General features: G+C 41.8%; 1 protein-coding gene across 1 annotated transcript in view; it reads right to left on the bottom strand.

Moving 5' to 3' along the window:
* FSTL1 (follistatin like 1) overlaps positions 1-21,153 on the bottom strand; it is a 104,648-nt gene that overhangs the window by 13,698 nt on the left and 69,797 nt on the right. Inside the window, exons 3-6 of the mRNA XM_036745716.1 lie at positions 11,403-11,507; positions 8,189-8,318; positions 7,218-7,250; positions 5,244-5,374 (exon numbers count right to left, since the gene is read on the bottom strand). Of these exons, the coding sequence (XP_036601611.1) occupies positions 5,244-5,374; positions 7,218-7,250; positions 8,189-8,318; positions 11,403-11,507 (399 nt within the window). The remainder of the gene's footprint in view (positions 1-5,243; positions 5,375-7,217; positions 7,251-8,188; positions 8,319-11,402; positions 11,508-21,153) is intronic.

The raw sequence follows: 21,153 nt of genomic DNA, 5'->3' as shown, positions 1-21,153 counted from the left end.
CAGAATTCACCTTTCCCCTAAAAGTTCCTCCTACCCCCCAACATTCCCTATTACTGTAGAGGACAATACCACCCTCCCTGTCCTTCTGGCTCACAACCCAGGAGTCATCCTGGACTCCTCACTACCTCTCATCCTCCCATATCCAATCTGTTGCCAAGGCCTGTGGATTTCAACTTTGCAACATCTCCTGAATACGCTTCCTTCTCTCCTCTGGCACTACTACCACCTTCGTCCAGGCCCTCAGCACTTAACAATTCTATTTCCCTCATTTCTCCAAAGGTGATAATAATACTGGTACTATCTCACAGAATTAAACTAGGTAATAATTATAGCTCACATGTTTGGATGAAAGTACTTTGTAAATTATAAAGGTAGTGTTTACCAGTGTAAAGGATTATTATTTTTGTGGGGGAATCATAATGTGGAAAGAGTGTTGGACTTGGAATTCAAAATACCCGTGTTTAAGTCTTGGCTCTAACCCTTATGAGCTATGGGATTGTGGGAAAGTCATTTAAGTTTTCGGTTCCCAAATTGCTCATCTGTAAAAATGGACTAATGACACTCGTACAGCCTATCTCACAGAGCTGTTGTGAGAATAGCCCTTTGTAAATTATAAAGCATCATATGATGATGTGCCTTAGAGCTGGAAGGAGAGGAAACAGCATGGTGTAATAGAGAGAGTTCTGAACTTTGAACAGTCATAAAGCCTGAATTTGAATATTGGTTTTTCTGCTTACTACCACCGTGACCTCGAGTAGGTCATTTCGTTTCTCTGAGCCTCAGTTCCCTCACCTGTAAAACCAAGAGGTTGGACTAGATGACCACTTAGATACTGTCCAGCTCAACATTTATGATCTTACAGATGTGATTGTCATAGCATAGGACTTTCTTGAGCTATAAATGAAGTGCCTGGTGGATGAGGACTACAACACTAGGTACTCCCTAGGAATATAGCATCGGATGGCTAAGGGTATTGATTTCTAGGTGAGTTTAAGTTGGAGATTTGCGTTTTTCCTCATCTGTAAAATAAGCTTGGAGAAGGAACTGGCAAAGCACACCAGTATCTTTGCCAAGAAAACTCCAAATAGGGAGTCGGACATGACTGAAACAACTCAAAAACGACAAAACTGTAGTCCAATCTCCTCGGTTGACCACTTGTTCCCATAAGTGTAAGTTCAATAGAATGTAAGCTCTTTGAAGGAAAGGACTGTTTCCTTTATAGCACAGTGACTGGCATATAATAGGCATTTACATGCTTGTTGATTGATTAAGTCTAAGCAGACTCCTACAGTCCCTGAGCCCATTCTGACCCTACATGGGCTCTGATCTGCTCCCTGGAGATAACTGAGTCCTTAGGGAAGGGTGTACAGGAGGTGTGGATACAGAGCATAGAGAAGTAGCTTGGAAGGCCTGACTCTTCATTCAAAAACCTCTCAACTTGTACTTGGCCCTCACTTAATGCTCAGAGACTTCCCTTGCAGCGCAATCCAAGCCCAAGGTCATGTCTTCTCATGTTTCTATTTTCTGAGTTGTAAACTAGACAGAAGGAATATCTTCTAGCTAGTCTCACAGGGTTATAGTGAGAAAAGATATCTGTCAAGAGACCCATTTTGGTTGCTCTTGTTAAACCTCCTGAGAATGTTCAGAAGAGAATGGCAGTGCTCACCAGCTTGAGGACCACTCCAGGGTCTCTGGCTGGGGCCAGAGGGTAATGGAACACCAAGAAAAGAGAGATGAGAAACAAGAGCCCAGGTACACACCCTTCAGGCTGTCTGTTATCATATGTAATTAGATATAGGTCATTTGTTTGTAAAGATCTTGATGACTTTGTGATCTGCCTTCTTAGTTCTGTCTGGATTTGTCTTGAAATGGATGCTAAAACCTCAATGACTGAAGGAAAAAATGCTGTCATTGTCAAGTCCTTCCCGTCAACATGCCAGGAAGATGTGGTTTCACTGATGTTCCTTCCCCTTGCTGTGAGTGGAGTGACTTAAAGGTAAGCTAGGAGATGAGACATCTATCTTTGTTTTACAGGTTTAGACTCTGTCTCTTGGAGCCACCTGACTCCGTCACCAACTGATAGCTGCTTAAGACCAGTGGATAAGAGCCCCCAATCTTAAACCAACTTTGATCTCAATGATAATAATCTCTCAGTTGGGTTAGTTGAGAATGGAAAGTGAAGCCCTCCAATCAACTCTAAGTGGGGTGGCCAGAGCTATGGTTCATGGGTCAAGAAGAGAAACTGTAGGACAGAAGTGAGAGAAGACCCTTTTAGCAAAGATCTCTCTCCAGGGAACTTGCACATTTCTAGATGAGAGCCTGTTTCAGTATAGGTTTGTAGGTGAGGGGTGGATAGAGGTGTGTGTGGATGTGGGAGTGTGATACAGGTACCCAGTAATCAAATCTAATTGCAGGTGTCTATAATACCTGAGGCTTCATGTCACCAAAGGCCCATTATTAACACTACAAAGCCACAAACCCCTCCCTGTGGAGAGGTCTGGATCTCAGGGTTCCCTGGTGTTTTAATTACCATAGCAATGCCTGTGTTCCTAACTCCTGTCAAGGGCAATTTATCTTGTCAAGTGTCTTGTCCAAGTCTCTTTCTCCCCCTACCTTCTATTTCTGGCCCTATTCTTTGATGTGTTTTCCCCGCCAGGAACACTTCGACCTGAAGGGCTGTCTGTGTGCCGAGCAACGGAGTAAGTGTGGGGATGTTTTCTGAGAGACAGAAAGGAGGAAGGACTGGCCCGAGCTTCGTGGCTCACATGTGGTCGCTAGAAGTTTGATACTTTAAGACAGTTAAATAAAGCTGATCCTTGAGTCTTTGACCAAAAGAAAGTGAGGACTTTGTTTCAACACATTTTAACAATCTGCTTTCTTCTAAAGGGTTTCTAGAGATGCCACTCATACGGCTACTCTACTGGGTTTGGCTGCTTCAAAACAGCCTGAGTCACCTAGCCCCATCTGGCCACACCTAGGGAAATCAGTCTCTGGATCCTCCGGTGACAGAAAGAAAGGAAGGGAACAAGCACTTATTAAGGAGGAAAATGAAAGACTTCCTCTCTGAGGCAGGCCTTGTCTTATTTCCAAGGTCTCTTTGTCTCTGGGGATTTGCCTAGCTTTGACCCCTGCTCTGTCTTAACCTGTTTAATGCCTGGCTGGCCACATTGTGACCCCTGGCTTCACTGCCTGGATCTAGAATTATGCCTTTAATTGGCAAAGAGGCATTTCAACAATAATGGGGTTAGAAACAAGCCAAGCCATAACTAGGAATTTGTTCACCCAGGGAAAGTGGCACAAATGTACCCTCAATTTGGGGAGCAGGGGGCAGGTCGGTTGGTGGTGAGGAAACAGAGAACCCCAGATCTGGGAAGAGTTTTATTCTTGCTAATTAGGTGCCCAGCAAATGTCATCACTTTAGCACTCTGGGGTAAGGCCCTCCCTGTTGCCCTGTCCTAGTTATGGCTCTGGACACCAGGTCAGCCCTGTATGAGTTGAAAAAAGACCAGGCTACTGTAAGTAGGAACATACAGTGTTGTCCAAAAAAGGCTCAGTCACAGAAAGAATCTCCTGATCCTGCTCTTCCTGTGGGCCAGGAGCTAATAATCCCAGCCCAGGTGCTTCTGGTCCTGTAGGTGAGAACAGGAAAACTGGTGACACCTAGCTGAGGTGGGGACTGCAGGGGGAAGAAAGGGCCAGGGGCAGTTCCTGATAAGCAAATGCTGCCAGGTAATGAATTATTTAAGTCTTGTACACCTTTTCTTTCTCCTCTTTCCATCTAGCATGTTTCTAGGGAACATCTTGGAGCCTGCTCTTAAGTAACACTCCTCTAGGCAATCTCGAAGGGATGCCTAATTGTCATTCACTGTATCTGTGTGTATGTGTGTATCAAAGGGAGGATAATTGTCATTCACAGCTGTCTATATTTGTGATGGTCTATCTCTCTGCATGTGTATTTATATTGGGGCATACATATCTCTGAGTTTATTGTAATGGAAATTCAAACAAATGCAGTTGTCCTTGTGTGTTTACATCTCTTCATACCTATAGGAAACTGTGTTTCTGTGTCTATTTGTCTTTGTGATTTATGTTTAGGTACATCTGTATCTGGGTGGATTTAAATTTATTAGCAATATGTATATCTCTGTGGGTATGTGCCTTTATTCCTGAGATGCCCTTTGCCTCCAGAGTTGTTAGCACCTTCCCACTGAGATTGCCTTGCATTTTTACTGTAAATACCCTTTTTTTTTAAAAAAAAAAAAGCAGAGTCTCCCTATCTCAGTGGCTACTCACAGACCCAATCCTACTCAGATCATCATGGAAGCTTTAACCTGCTCTAGTTCTCATGTGGGCCAGTTCTCCCCCTTCTTAAGCAGCCTCAGAATCTTCACTGGTGCCAGACAGTGCAGATACTGGATCAGCTTAGCTCACTGTAGCTCAGAGCTCCTGAGTTCAAGCAATCCAGTAGCCTCAGCCTCCCTAGTAGTGGGTACTACAGGGACAATTTTTTACTTATGTCTCTTTAGTTGGAAGGTGAACTCCCTGAGAGCAGGGACTATTTCTGTTTTTCTTTGTATCTCCAGACCTTAATGTAGTGCCTGGAACACAATAACTTTTTAATAAATGCTTGCTGACTATCCATGAAATCACATGTCATTTTGTATTATATCAGTATATCTGTGAGTGTGTCTCTCTCTACTGGCATCTCTATGTGTATCTATAGATGTGTGGATTTTAAGTACAGGACTGAATATGTTTATTAATTTGGGGAGGGGCTAAAGACTAACTTGTTTTCTTTTCCTAATTTATAGCAATTCCAAAAGCTTCATGTTTAAACTATACCCAAAAGCTAGAATAAAATGCAAGAAAAACCTCAGAGGTTCTAAAGATGCAGCCATCTTTCTCTTGACCTTGCCATCCAAAGAGGTCAGAATGCCATATAGGTGCTTCACATATAATGATTTCAAGGTAAATAAATATGCAGTGATCTCCCATGTAGGTAATGCAGTGGATAGAGTGCTGGGCCTGGAGTCAGGAAGTCCTAAATTCAAATCCAGCCTCAGGCACTTATTAGTTGTGTGACCCTGGGCAAGTCACTTAACCCCTATTTGCCTCAGTTCCTCATCCGTAAAATGGGGACACACTGAAGGAGATGGGAAACCACTCCAGGATCTTTGCCAAGAACCCCCAAAAGGGGTCGTGAAGAGTTGGACATGACGCAACAACTCAACAACATTTCTTACCTTAAAATATTTGTCTAAGACTTCGCTGTAGTTGCTCCCCTTAGAGAACCAGCCATCAGGTATGATCTCAGCCTCTAGCCACTTGATGATGCGCCTCCGGAGCTCGTCACGGTCAGACTGATAGCAGACAACTGTGGGAAAGAGATGAGAAAAATCACAGAAAGAAGGAGAAAGGACGTGGTGGGGAGGATACAGGAAAAGTCAGAAGTAAGTAAAGAGAAAGAAAGATGGCGTGCAACCTAAGTAAGAGAAATGCAGGAGAGAAAAAATATTTAAAAGGAGTTTTAATTAATCTTGATGTTTATGGTAATCAATGTTTTGATTATAAGATAAGGGAAAAAAAATGCTTGCTAAGTCAATGTTCACTCTATAGGTAGAGATCAGCAAGCTAAAATGAAAAAATTTTTAAGAAGTGATCTTATCCTGGCCTAGTGCTGTGTTGAAGTAGTTCACAAATACCATGTCAATGTTCACTATTTCAACTGTCCAACCCACCTGATTCTGGGTCTTTAACATGACCATTCTATCTCATCATGTAGAATAATCATATTCTGCAAATTTCTCATCCCTATCAATTTATATACCTTTTGTTGTTGTTATTCAGTTGTTTTGTTGCATCTGACTCTCCATGACCCTATTTGGGATTTTCTTGGCAAAGATACTGGAGTGGTTTGCCATTTCCTTCTCCAGCTCATTTTACAGATGAAGAACTAAGGCAAATAGTTAAGTGACTTGCCCAGGGTCATATAACTAGTAAGTGTCCAAGGCTAGATTTGAATTCAGTCTTCCTGACTCCAGGCCCAGCACTCTATCCCCTGCACCACCTACCTATCCTATATACTATCTGGGATTGTGTCAATATAAATCACTGTTAAATATTCCACAAGAAAGGAATGCATTCAGTTCTAACTGGCTCAAGCTGATTGCTAAATTTTCAATGGGAGCATTTACACCTCAGAAATTGGCAACTGCCATGTAACAGGGCTTGATTTATAGTTTTGTTGATTATCTAGATTTAAGAAAGCGGTAATAATGCAGATTAAATTTTAAAATATAGGTACATATAGTTTTTAAATAGAGAGCCTGGTTGTTAAACATTTACCGGCTCACCCCTATTTTGCTTTATAGTCATTGCTTGAGCACAGTAGAAGGCCTAGAAAATGCCATCTTCACCAAACTGGAGGCCTGGTGACTGTAGGCTAACAACAACAACAACAGCCATTATTATTATTATTATAACTGGCATTTAATATAGCACTTTGAAGGTTTGCAAAGTGTTTTACATCCATGATTTCATTTGAGCCCAGAATGCATCAATATTTTTAAACACCAGATGGGACAGCTACCAAAGCTACCACATTCAGGCTGAGGAAGTAATGAATGGGAAACCAGAATGGGAAAGACAGAGGATGAAAAGAGACTGGAAACACCCAAGAGTGGAAAGTTGAGAAAAAAAAATAAAAGTGGGTTTATTGGGATTTCCAGCCATTACAACTCTGAATACTAACTGCATGACCCCTGAGTAAGTCATTTAATCTTTCTCAGCCTCAGTTTTGTCATCTATAAAAGGACATAAGCATACTTGTACTAATCACCTCACAGGTTTGTTGTAAGGAAAATAATCCATAAGTTTTAAAGCATTATATGCATGAATTTTTTTCCTTAATAGAATAAGTACATGATTTAAATATGTTGAATATCTGATTCTTCTGGGCCAATGACCACAGAAAGACTCAGTGGGCAAGTGGGCAAGATACAGGAAACTATAACTTCTCCAAAGTTCAAATCCTGCCTGCATCAATACAACCCACTGGTTCAATCCGATGTGTAAAATGCAGGCTTGAGCTTCTTGGGATCAATACCCATTTCCATGCAACGTCCACTGAAGGCCTTACTGATAATGACCCAAACCTGATGTCAAGCATTAGGAAGTGGTTCCCTGGATGTGGGCTGGCAGGAAAGGCGAACACTCACCTGGGCTCGCTGATGGACTCACTGGTTTCTTCTCTGCCAAAGGAAATAGGAAATTGTGTGACTTGTCAAAGCAGAAAATGAAATCATTTCATTATCATGGTTAGGCCCCTGCTGGGAGGCAGTTGAGATGCATGCAGCATTGTTATTATTTTCTACCTTAAGTCAGTCCTACTCTCCCTTTATTTCAACTAGACCAACTCCTGGAAGGAAGCTAACTGATCCATAGCATTTCTTCAGAGTGCCCAGGTCGTAATTAGCATCCAAGGCCCAGGACATCTGTTCTATGCTAGCAACATGCTAGTAGTACAGGATGAGGTCAAAGGTCTTTTCACCTAAAAGGGAGATGGTTAAGGTATAAAACCAAGGTATATTACCACCTGGTAACAAGATGACATTGAATGTGCTGAAGTGTTACCAAATCCCTTCACAGTTTATTCAGAAGCATAGATAGAGACAATTTTATAATAACATACAGAAGTTAGGGGCTCCACAAATGTGGTGTAAGGAAAAGAGTACCCTTAGGGCCAGGAAGACCTGGGTTTCATGCCTACCTCAGATATTTACTAGCTAAGTGACCATGAGTAAATCACTTAATATCTTTGGACCCTAGTCTTTTCATCTGTATAATGGCAGGGCTGGACTCGATGACTGGGGAGGTCTCTCCCAACTATTAATCTATGGTCCTATGAGTCCAAGCTACTGTCCAGCTGGAGATGAGGTCATAAGACATTAGTAGAGAACTTGACAGGCTGGAAGTGATGGTCAGAGCCTAGATACCAGCACCATCTCTAGTAAGAAGTAGTAATTAATGAGGATTTGGGCAGGGGCTAGGAGGGAGTGGGGGAGAATTGGAAGAAGTTTGGTGGATACATTCTTTTTACCTCTGTCACCTGGTCTTCTACCCATCCCCCTGAACCCAACTCAAGGCCACAGAGTTGAAGGCTACATGCTATGATATGAACACACTTTACCTTTGCAGTGCCCATCGTGGTCCACCTGGATTTTGGACCCAGTGAGGCAGGCGTCACGGTGCAGCTCACAGTGGTTGAGGTACGTCTTCCCATTACTGCCACACACAGGCCTCTTGTGAGATTTGCATTGCTAGAACAGACCCAAGGATGGAATGTTCCCATAGCAGCTGACACAGACATCAACCAGCTCATTGGTGAGCTTTCTCCTTAGCATGGATGAGGCTTCCCCTTGTGCAAGTGTGACATGGTGGACTCAGTGCTATACTTAGAGCCAGGAAGGTCTGGGTTCAGTTTGCCTCTGACAAGTTCTAGCTGTGTGTTCCTAGTCCAGTCCCTTAACTTTCTTCAGTTTCCTCCTCTATAAAATGGAGATAATAACGTGTGCAGTACCTACAGAGGGGCGGCTAGGTGGCACAGTGGATAGAATGCCAGGCCTGGAGTCAGGATGACTCCTCTTCCTGAGTTCAAATCCAGCCTCAGACCCTTCCTAGCTGTGTGACCCTGAACAAGTCACTTAACCCTATTTGCCTCAGTTTCCTCATCTGTAAAATGAGGTGGAGAAGGAAATGGCAAACCACCCCAATATCTAGTCTGACATGACTGAACAACAGCATTTGTTTGCACATATTTATTTCCTTGTCTTCCCAATTAGATTGTGAGCTCCTTGACATCTGAGACCCTCTTTTGCCTCTTTTTGTGCCCCTAGCACTTAGCACAGTACCTGGTACATGATAGCACTTATTGATTGATCAAATGAGATATTTGTGAAGCACTCTGCTATGTAAATTCTGGATATGATTATTATTACTAAGCCATGGAAAGACTGCAAACCACAGGAGTAGAGGGAATATCCACACGGATGCAATCATGGATACTTAAAGTATCCAAATATGTTTTCCAAAGCGCACCTACCAGGCTAAAGGGTATGAACAGCTTGGTATATATGCTTCTACATCCTGACAGCTTGCTATCCAGAAGGACTGGATGGATAGATGTCTATTGCCACCAGCGCTATTTGAGAGTACCCCTTCCACACACAGCCCTTCAACATTGAGTTTTTATAACTCCAATTTGCTTTTGCTAGTTTAATCAGTATACAGCAGCACCTTGGAGCTGTTTTAATTTGCATTTTGTAATTGTTAATAAGGGCAGGCACTTCAAATGAGATAATAGAAACCTTTGCAAACTTTAATGCTATCTATAAATGTCAGTTATCATCATCATCATCATCATTATTCTATGTGATCATTTGCTGTCTATTTTTCTCACATGTAAACTCTTCATCTTCTTCGACCACTTATTAAGTGGACTCTGGCATGCGTATACACATATATTTAGATTCTTTCACTATTTTGAAGACCAAACTTTTAGCCATTTTTTTACATTTTATTTCTTCCTAATATGTTGATTTTCCTGGGATATGTATTTTATTGCATTTCATTTTGCAAATATTTTTATTTTTTTTAATAAAAACGGAATACCCACATCTTGTCACTACTTCAACGTCACCTTTCACTTGGTCACTCTTTCACTGGCCAAGACTCTATTTCCCTTCCACAGCTGGTATAAATATGCTCTCTAATTTTATAAATATATAATATTTATATAGGTATTATATAATTTATATATAATACAATACACAATTTTAAAATGTGCCCTCCAATTTATTGTTTTTGTTATTTTGTTAAGTAGGTGGTTTTATTTTTATGTTTAGTGCTAACCCATCTGAAATTTATTGGTATGTATGGTGTGAGGTATATGTATTCAGGTTAATTCTTCTCCATACATGTATGGCCCTTCCCCTGAAGCATTTATTAAGTCTTTTCCCCATTGTTGTGCTATTTCTGGTTTACTGCACATGAAGTCTTTGTTTTAGTTTAACTCTATTTCTCTAATTTCAATTTTATTTAATTGAAAAGTTTTCAGTTTTTTCAGCCAATGCCATGTTATTATTATTATTATTTTGATAATGAACTGACTAGGGAAGTGTTTAACCAGAAGGGAAAGCACGGGGATGATAGATTTAGAGCTGAAATGGACCTTAAAGTTAATCTACTGCAAAGCTCTTATTTTACTGATAAGAAAACAGAGCAAAAGGTTTAAATGCCTTGACCTTGTGATGGGTAATATGTGGCAGAGTAGGGAGCTGAACTCGGGTTTTCTCATTCCAGATCCAGCACCCTTCCCATATGTCCCATGGTGGTCCTGGTCTGAGCACTGTCAGCATACCCCTAATTCAGGAGTGCCAGACAAAGGCCTACAAGGCAGCTTTCCTATGTTAATTCATTTAAGGAGTAAAGTTTTATCTGCAAGTCTCTTACAAGGAAGCAAATAAGATATTTCCCCAATTCCTACTCTGATCTCCCAAGTATGAGTCTTCAAAAACTGCATTCATAACCACAATGAGTAATTTAGGATTTTTTTCCCTCCAGACTGAAAAAATCCCAGAGGTCACTGAGAGAGATGAAAGGGTATTTTGTTTCATTTCTAAATTTATGTGGGTAGCAGTGTAATGCAAGAGAAAGAATCCTGGATTTGGTGTCAAACCATCCAGGTTTGCAACCCAGCTCTGCCACTTATTAGCTTTGAGGAAGTCACTGAACTAGGTCTCAATTTCTTCATCTAGAGGCAGGTAGGTGGAACAGTGGATAGAACACCGGTCAGAGAAACCATGGTTCAAATCCAACCTCAGCTTATTAGCTGTGGGACCCTGAGCAAATTACTTAACCTCTGTTTGCTTCGATTTCTACAACTGTAAAATGAGTGTCATTACAGCACTTATTGATGATCAAATGAGATAATAACTGTAAAGTGCTTAGCACTGTGCCTGACACATAGGAGGTGCTATGTAAATGCTTATTCCATTCCCTCCCCACCCCCATCTTTAAAATGGAGGCACTGGACTAGACAAATTCTAAAGTTCCTTTCAGTTCTAAGCCTATGATGCTGTGACGGATGAATATACACACACACACGTATGTATGTATATATATATATATATGTATACACACACACACATACACATCTATATATGTTTATGTAGATGTGTACACACACACACACACATATATACACACACATACACATCCATATATGTTTATATAGATGTATACACACACACACACACACACATATATTCTGCATTATCCTAGTGAAAGTCAACCCTTGACAAAACAGCCATTTCTGAAGCTGCTCCTTTTCCTGAATAACCTACCTCAATACAAAGACAGGTTGGCTCTCCCTTCTCGGTGACCGCGCACTCCCGGCCGGCACCACAAAACACATTGGCACACACTTTGGACTTGCTTTTTGATTCTTCCTAAAACAGAAAAAGAGAAAAGAAAAGAAACTAGGTAATCAAGAAAGATCCCGTATGGGGGCAAGTCAACTGACAACATTCCCATTAAGCTTTTTCAGGTTCAGCTCTTTGAACTAGGTTCAACTGTTGACTCAAAAGTCTGGACCACAGGGTCTACAAAGACATAGTAATGTTCTTAATTATCAGAGACCATCAGCTTTCACTAATGAGAGACTTTTAGAAGGTTAAGGGGCAGCTAGGTGGTGCAGTGAGGAGAGCACCGGCCCTGGAGCCAGGGGGACCTGAGTTCAATCCAGCCTCAGACACTTTACACACTTACTAGCTGTGTGACCTTGGGCAAGTCACCTTACCCCCTTCAAAAAAAAAAAAGAAAAAAGAAGGGTAAACCTAGGAGGATCCTTAATAAACAGCTAGTTCCAATTCCTCATTCTGTCAAGAAGGAAACTGAGTCCTAGAGAGGGAAAATTAGTAATCTCTCCAGGGTAGCAAGTGGCAGAGCCAGGATTTGAACTTGAATGTTCTGATACCAAGTCCAGTACTCTTGCTTCCTTCAGTACTTACAAAGCACAGTGCTTCCTTACCTGACCACTACCTTGGGACAATAGGTCAATGTTAGAAACTATTTTCTGAGAAGTCCTAGTTTGAAAGACCTAGCACTGATGGTCAACTAACCCCCAGGACAGAGGTGGTGAGGGTGGGGATGATGGGGGGAGGGTTGTTCCTTAAGGCAGTTCCAAACCACACAGAGCATTCATTAAAACTCTACGCTTAGAAATTAAATTCCTTTCATCAGATGTTTATTCAGTGCCTATTATGAGCTGGGCACTGTGTAGTCATGGTTACTGTTATTACCCAATTTGGTAGCATCTGGTCAGCAGCCTCTGACTGTTGAATTGTACCTCCAGATACAAAACTGGTACATCAGTAAATGTATCCCTCTCCAAACACATGGAGGGCAGATATGATCGATCTGGGCATAAGCTTAGCCTACGATGTTAAAGATCCATTTCTTCATGTCTAAAATGGTGAGGTTGGATGGAACGACCTCAAGTCATTTTCAGTCCTACCATTCTATGATTCTAAGTTCTAGACTTAAGAAAATCCCATGGCCTGCTATATTTAATTCCATTAATATTTAAGCATCTACTATGTACTAGATGAGAGGCAGTATGGAATAGTGAATGGAAGTCAGGTTTTGGAGGAAGGCCTGTATTCAGGTCCCCCCTCTAAAACACACTAGCCATGTGACTAAGGGTAGTATCAATGCCCACAAGCAGTTGTCTAAGACCATACTCACAGAGGAGTTGTTGGTCTGCGACAGTTGAGGGAATTCATAACACAAATGAAATCACAGGTCTGGACAAACAAAATAAACAAAAAAGGGCAAGGCACAATTCAAGGCATTAGGATACAAAGATAGGTGATATATCATAGAATGCAGCAGCTATTGCTTTTATTTATTTTTTTGTTTCTGTCCTTTTTTTTTTTTGGCTGGGGGAGGCAACTGTGGCTAAGTGACTTGCCCAGGGTAACACTAGCTAGTAAGTGTTTGAGGCTGGATTTGAACTCAGGTCCTCTTGACTCCAGGGCTGGTGCTCTATCCACTGCACCACCTAAGTATGCCCAGATATTGATTTTAAGTAGTTTAGAAGTTTATGGGTGAAGGGAAGTATGAAAATAACTTTGGAACAAGGAAAAGTGCGATAAATTCCAAGGAGAGGTCTAGGCAAAGTGTCATGAAAAATTTGAGGGTGAATTACAGATGATAGATCTCTGATCGGATGGGGAGATCATCTAGTCCAACCTCAATATGAATCTCTAAGTATACCTGACGAGTGGTCATTTTGTTAAGTAGTTTCAGTTGTGAATGACTCTTTATGACCCCATGTGGGGTTTTCTTGGCAGAGATACTAGAGTGGTTTGCCACTTCCTTCTCCAGCTCATTTTACAGATGAGGAAACTGAGGCAAACAGGGTGAAATGACTTGCCCAGGGTCACACAGCTGAGTGACTGAGGCTGGATTTAAGCTCAGACAGCTAATTCTTCCTGACTCCAGGCATGGCACTCCACCGACTCTGTCACCTAGCGGTCCCAAGTGCTCAGTAAGCCTTTGCTAGAATAGTTCCAGTGAGTGTGGGAAATACACTTCCTCTTAAGCCATCTCATTTCACTTTTAGATAGTTAAAATTATTGGTCATTTTCTATTACATCAAGATTTCAACTGGGGACAAGGTGGGGATGAGGTGGGAAGCAGGAATCAGGGAAAGACTCATGGAGGACAAAGTTAATTTCCTAATGAGATAAGTATGCAAAGTACTTTGCAAACTTCAAGGCCTACATAAATGGCAGTTATCATTATTATTATGTAGCTAGGTGGCACAGTGCAGGCCTGGAGTCAGGAATACTCATCTTCCTGAATTTAAATCCAGCCTCAGACACTTACTAGCTCTGTGACTCTGGGTAAGTCACTTAACTCCATTTGCCTCAGTTTCCTCATCTGTAAAATGAGCCAGAGAAAGAAATGGCAAACCACTCCAGTATCTTTGCCAAGAAAACCCCAAAGGGGTCATGAAGAGTCCGGACGTGACTGAAATCACTCAATAACAACAACATTATTATTATTATTATTAGGAAGCTAGGTGGTACAGTGGATTGAGCGTCAGGCCTGGCATCAGGAAGATCAAATCCATCCTTAAACACTTACCAGCTATGTGACCCAGGGCAAATCACTAAAATGCCACCTGCCTCAGTTTCCTTACCTGTAAAATGGGGATAACAGTAATGCCTGCCTTCTAGGGTTGTTACGAGGGTCAAATGGGAATATTTGTAAAGCATTTTGCAAATCTTAAAGTGTCATATAAATACGAGTGATGACGAGGATGAAGAGGAAGATGGCTATGATGACAGCCACACCCAGACTTTAATTCCAAGAAAGATACTACTTTTTTTCTATTGCAGAAAGCTGGCCGCTGTCCTCCTTTCTGGAGAAAGCAGTAGTAAAGTTAAGGAGATCCTCCTTCCAACCCCTTTCCTAGAATGGCAGCGCAGGGAGAGATGCCTCTAGCAAGGCTTCATTGTTTCAGCCTCAGCAGTCCCCAAGGCATGTAGCCACCTTGGGTGGGGTGGGGCTGAGAAATAGATAATGTCAATAACCGTGGCCCTGGGCACAGGCAGGGACAACCGATCTAAACCTGCAGAAATACAAATTAAACACAAAATCTGGGTACTTTATTTCCTACTGCCCAAATCTGCAACTATGAGATACAAGATTCGTTACTTTATATCAAGGGAGAAGTAACAGAGAGCATGCTTCCTTCTCCCTGCTCCCCCCCCCCCCGCCCCCTCCCCCCTCCTCCCATTGCCGCCCAATGCGGGCCATTGGAAGCTGACAGCCTGCCATCAATGCAGCTTAATCTGCTGCCATCTGCTGGCCGTTTTCTGAATTTTGTCCTGTTCAGTTCTTGGAAAAGCTTATTTCTTTGTCCTTGACATCCAAGATTCCCATTGGTCTAGCAACAACCTCCAAGCTCGCATTTCATTGGTTCATTGATTTTTTTTCGCTCAACCAATGACTACCTGAGCCTTTTTTTTTTTTGTCTTGTTAAAGGAAAGGAACCAATGAGGTTAATGGGGAGGAGAGGAAAGGGGGATGGAGGCTGGCAGCTTCTGCTTCCCGAAAAGAGGGGGGAAATGGGAAAAAAAATAAGAATAAACAGCCTTCCCAGCAGGGCCACTCTTCCCTGGGAACAGGACCAAGAACATAAAGCTTAAGCAGGGAAAAGAATTTCACAATCCGGAGTAAAAAATCAATGAAGAGGAAATGTCTGTACACACACGTTATGAACAAACACACCACACACGAAAGCTCATCAAATATCAAGGTCAGACATAGCAACATCTCCAAACACACACTGGCAAATCTGTACATTGTTAGGCAATTTGTCTATAGATGCAACATACAAATGACTTCCAAATATGCAGAGGAAGTAATGGTTTACATTTTAAACCCTGCTTCAGTGACAGAATGTTTTCCGCATATTTGGTCCTCAGCCATAGGTGGGACAGGAATTATTATCTCATAGAATGACAGGGGCTCAGATCTCAGATCTGAGAGGCACGGTGGGATCAGTGAAAGCCTAGGAACTTACAGCTCACACTCTGCCTCAGACACGTAGTGAACTTGAGCCTTGGTGTCTTCATCTCTAAAGTGGCTCAGAGTGGTGCTTGGAGGAGCCGGGGAAGTAATGAATATAAAGTACTTTATAAAGCTTAAAGCCTATATAAGTGTGAGATATTATCATCTAGTCAAAGGATTGAAGATTTAAGAGTTGGAAGGTACCTTAGAAGGTCATTTGATCCCTCATTTCACAGACAAGGAAACCGAAGCCCAGGGAGGTTACAAGACTTGCTCATTGTGTAAGGAGTAGGCGGAGGAGCCTGCGTTTAAGCCCAAGTCCTCTGACTTTAAATCCATCTGTCTCTTATTTTATACATGAGGAGACTGAGACCCAAAGAGACCTTGAGCTAGTATTTCATTGTTCAGTTGTTTTCAGTAGTTTCTGACTCTTGTGACCCTTTCTGGTGTTTTCTTGGCAAAGATACTGGAGTGCTTTGCCATTCCTTCTCCAGCTCATTTTACAGATGAGGAAACTGAGGCAAACAGGGTTAAGTGACTTGGCCAGGGTCACACATCTAGGAAGTGTCTGAGGCCAGATTTGAACTCAAGTCTTCATGACTCCAGGCTTGGCACTCTATTGTGCCACCTAGCTCTCTTTGAGCTGGCAGTTACTAGTAAATGATCGAGCTTCTGATTCTTGAACTCAGCCCATACAGAGGGGTATAGTTCTCCCACATACACCTTAACAGGATAAACAGCTCTAACTAGTTTAGGATGAATGGGGCTTTGTTTCACGTGCCAACAACTGAGGGAGGGCATAGTTTATCTCCCCTCAGCAGTGCCCCCAGCTGCCTCATATGGGTTGAAGAGGAAGGCGTGCCCTAGAAAAGAGCAAATACATAACCTCAAGCCAGGAGAGGATGGGCAAGGAAGCAGAACAATGGGTTGTTCCATCTCCTTGTAGAATTACTCCTAGAAGACAAACAGTAAGACAGGATTTGCTGAGGAGTCTTCCTCATTTTGCTCAAGTACTACCTGATATGCCTCTTTCTCCCACTTGGAGTAGGCAATGTCTTGTGTCATCCCTACAGTTGGAAGTGGTGATACTGAAGCACTCTATTGCCTAAGTCAGTAAAGTATCATTTATTGAGTGCCCAATATGGGCAGCTAGGGAGTGCAGCGGATAGAACATCCACCCCAGAATTGGGAGGACTGGCCTCAGACACTTACTAACTGGGTGACCATGGGCAAGTCACTTAACCCTGTTTGCCTCAGTTTCTTCATCTGTAAAATGACCTGGATAAGGAAATGGCAAACCACTCTACTATCTTTGCCAAGAAAACCCCAAATGGGGTCATGAGGAATTGGACACGACTGAAACAATTGGACGACACTATGCTAAATGACAGAGATACAAATAAAGGCAAACTATAGTCCCTGCTTCAAGGAATTAGCAAAAGCCCTGGCAGAGAGAAGCAACTCCACTGCCCAGAATAGCCTGGCCCCTGTTGTTGGAATTTTTCCTTCCCCAGAAGGGAGAAGGTCCACAGAAGTACATCTTGTCTCCAAAGCAGCCCCTGTTCTCTAAGGGCCTGGCTCTCTCTCCCCATCAGTTCTTAGCTTACGAAGAACTTTCTCCAACCTGAAGCAACTCAGTCCTCATCTGCGAGATTCTGGGACCCCAAAGTACCTCAGTTTTCTTCCTCCTTTCCTATCCCCACACTCTATTCTCTGACATAATGCTCATGCAGGGAGGGCTATGCAGGACTGTTTTTGATGAAGTGAAAAAATTCCTGGTTCTCCTTAAGGCCCAGGGGTTCTTTACCTGGGGCCTGTGAACTTTTAAAACAAAACCACAATAAACATAAGAATTGTCAAATACAAACAATAATAAAAATAATAAATAATATAATAATAAATAATAAAATCTGAAAGTAAACTAAGACTTATGGGAAAACCTACATAATGAAAGTGAATAAATAATATACAATATTTTGATATCATATTTCAACGTAAATGGTTTCCTTTGCAATACTATGTATTTTATTTTATGTGTTTAAAATCATTATCTTGAGAAGGGGCTCATAGGTTTCTCCAGACTGCCAAAGGGGTCTGGGACACCTAAAAGGCTAAGAATATTTGGCTTAGATATGTACATGCCCACATATGGGTGTGCTGATGCTTTGTACCCATATAGCCCTGATATTCACCCAGAGTCTCAAATACATACAACATACTCAGTGTTGTTCTAAGAAAAGTATAGACTTTCTGTCTGTAGCCTGGGGCTCAGCTGCAGTGCTGGACAGCCAGACGTCTGGTAGTTAGTTTGGCATGAACATTCTTTGTACTGCCACTCTGTGGGCCCCTCCCCACTGCACAAGCTTACAGATGACAATCTATCTGTAGCACTTACTTCACAGGGTCGTTGTAAGAATCAAATTAGACAATGTCTGTAAAGAGTTTTGCAATTCACAAACATCATTTATCATGATCTTTCACATACCCCAAGATGGCTCTTGGAGACCTCTAGAACCCTCTAGAACTGTAGCTCTAGCTTTGGAGAATTGAGGCTTCTGGGTTTTTAAACAAAGGTATATTTCTAGGCTATTTTGAAGCTGTGAGTCTGGAAAGCATAACCTTGAGGGAGCCCTAGCTCCAGCAAGATCTTATCCTCCCAGGTAACTCTGGGTATGTGCTCATAGGTGCAGTTACTCTGAACACAGATTGCTTCTTTGTTTGTATCTAAATGATATGCCAAGTTGTTGGATTTCCCCTGTCTTCCCCCCACTGTGGGCTCTTAACCTTTTTTTGTGTCCTGGACCCCTCTGGCAATCTGGTGAAGCTTATGAACCCCTTTTTAGAGTAGTGCTGTTAAATACATAGAATAAGATACATAGGATTACAAAGGAAACCAATGATATTGAAATTCCTCTATACATACATACATACATATACACACACATATATGTGCATACAAAAGAAACCAATGATATTGAAATATACACACATATGTGTACATACATACATACAACAGACCTCGGATTAAGAACTCTTGAAATATAAATATACACAGGTAGAAAGACACAAACACATGGGCAATCACATTTAAAATTATTATTAGGTAAGAGGGTGAGAAGATTTGCTGAGAGAGATTGCAGATAGGAAGGTGAAAGGAGGAAGAATTTTTAAAAAATCATAGAATCCTAGAGCTGAGTATAAGAGATCATTAGTTGAATCTTAGCTAAAGAAAGAAAAAAAAAACTGCTTATACTAGCCTTAGCCTTCAAGCAAGTAAATGGGCAGGCAGGTGATATGTCTGACAGTAGGTGGCAATCTCTCTCCTTTTCTCAACACTCCCAGAAGCCTGCAATGCAGAAGTCACGGCCTCTCTTCATTCAGCAGATCAGATTAATTTCTGCTTTCACTAAGCTGAGGTTTAAAAAGTGGGGTGCATCAGTAGGCATTACACAACACATGCTTGGCAGTGGATATCAGGTTTGGGTGCTTGCTAATGTGGAAAAAGAACATCTCCGTTTCACTAACAAGACACAATATTTCTCTTTCTCTTTTTCCCCTGGCATCCTCTGAGACACAGGTCCACAATGATAATGATCTGTAGAATGAAGGGTGTGGACAGAGCTCTCCAAGGTCTCCTCTAGGTCTCAATTCTTTGACCATTCACAGCATGCTCCAGAGGAGATCCCTTAGTCATTCAAACTCCTTTCCTAATTCCTTCTCTGTGTTTCCCAAGAATGCAAAATGTCTAGGATTACTTAGGGCTGCCTTTAAGGGGAAGAAGTATCTTATTCTTTTTATGTCTCCCAGGATCTACCGGTTCCTTTCCTGATGACTACAAACATCTCCAATTCAAATCTCTCCAATACTGAAGAAATCCTCAAAAGACCTCACTATGACTCAAGTTATAGTCTGTCTCATATCTGAGGCAGCTAAGTGGTACAATGGATAGAGAGCCGGGCCTCAAGTTAGGGAGATCTGTGTTCAACTCTAGCCTCAAACACATACTAATCATGTGACCCTGGGCAAGTCACTTAACTTCTGTTTGCCTTAGTTTAATCGAATGTAAAATAGGGATAATGATAGCCCCTACTTCTCTGGCTTGTTGTGAGGATGGAATGAGATAATATTTGTAAAATATTTAGCATAATGCCTGGCACATAGTAGGTACTACGTAAATGTTAGCTTTTATTATTATCTCTCTTTTTTGTATCCAACCTTCTGTAATGACAAGCAAAGTGGGGCTTTTTGTTTTCTTTTTTTTTCGGAGTACTTCTCAGCACCAAGGCAATCAAGTGCCTTTGATTGAGTCTTGCCTTTGTTTGTAGGAAGGCCCACACCCTTTTGCTTGTTAGGTTACTAGAGGTGTGAAGCCCTCGAGAGGTGTGAAGCCCTCGAGAGGTGTGAAGCACTCTGACCCTGAAAAAGTGTACATATACTCTGAGGTTAGCATTTTGTTTGGGGCTCACTCATTGGAAGAGTGTTGGTGTGGAGACTCTGGGTTGCCGTTTAGGAGCCTCCTGGCTTGGAAAATCCAGATATTAGTGGTAACTGGTAACTGTATGTATTGCTATGGCCAGACAGCTAGAAACCCTGTCTGCTGATTTGCTTGTAATTTCTGTTTGTGTTTTCTCTGAAGTTCAGGGTGCTGATTTTTGTCCCCTGAACTAAATGAATGATGTATGTATGTTTGACTAAAGTGAGATTGTAAACCCTTTAAGGCTGTTTTCCTTAGAAAAGCAGATCAGAGAACCTGTGCTAGCAGCCCTTCTGTGTGCTCTTGTTGTTGGTCTTTCACCCCTACAACAGCTGCTAGCAGCATTGTTGTTACACTTCCTAAGAAAATCTGTCAGTATGTGTTATCTCCATGTGCTCTTCTGTATCTCAGAACGAGATAAAAGGGCATGGATATTGCCTAGCACAGTTCCTGCAACAAAGTAGGCACTTAATAAATGCATGATGAGGGATGGGTTGCAATCTACACCATTAGAACATACTTCAGTGAGGGATCCACTGAAACGTTGAAGTATCTCTCAGCCTGACATATAATAGGTACTCAATAAATACTTGTGCGCAATGAGCACTTCAAATTTCTCCTGGTGAAGTCCAAGATATGGCAGAAGACAAAGGGCTAATTTCACAACAGCCACAGGAAATGTGAGATCTCAAAGTGGCATTTTTAAATTAAGTCAGCTTTGTTTTAAGTTTCTCCAAATCTGAAGAAACTGTTCGAGAAAGGATTTTGAAATCTTGACCAAGAGATATAGAAGCCTATAGCCTTTGGATTTTCTCCTCTTAAAGACATCTCTTCCCATTGAGACAGTAGAATTCATACTCAAATCTGGGGGTACTCGTGGTCAGTCACCTTTTCTTCCAAGCCTCCAAGAGCTACACTACAATATAGCTTAGGGTCTTAGTTTCTTCACCTGTAAAATGGGGAGACAAAGTAGATAATGCTCGGGTCGTTTTAGAATCACCATTATTTTTGATTATATTCCTCTATGTAAATTGACC

This window comes from Trichosurus vulpecula, chromosome 2 (genome assembly GCF_011100635.1).
Source record: "Trichosurus vulpecula isolate mTriVul1 chromosome 2, mTriVul1.pri, whole genome shotgun sequence".
Lineage (NCBI taxonomy): Eukaryota > Metazoa > Chordata > Mammalia > Diprotodontia > Phalangeridae > Trichosurus > Trichosurus vulpecula.
This window is presented reverse-complemented; position numbering and strand designations above follow the sequence as displayed.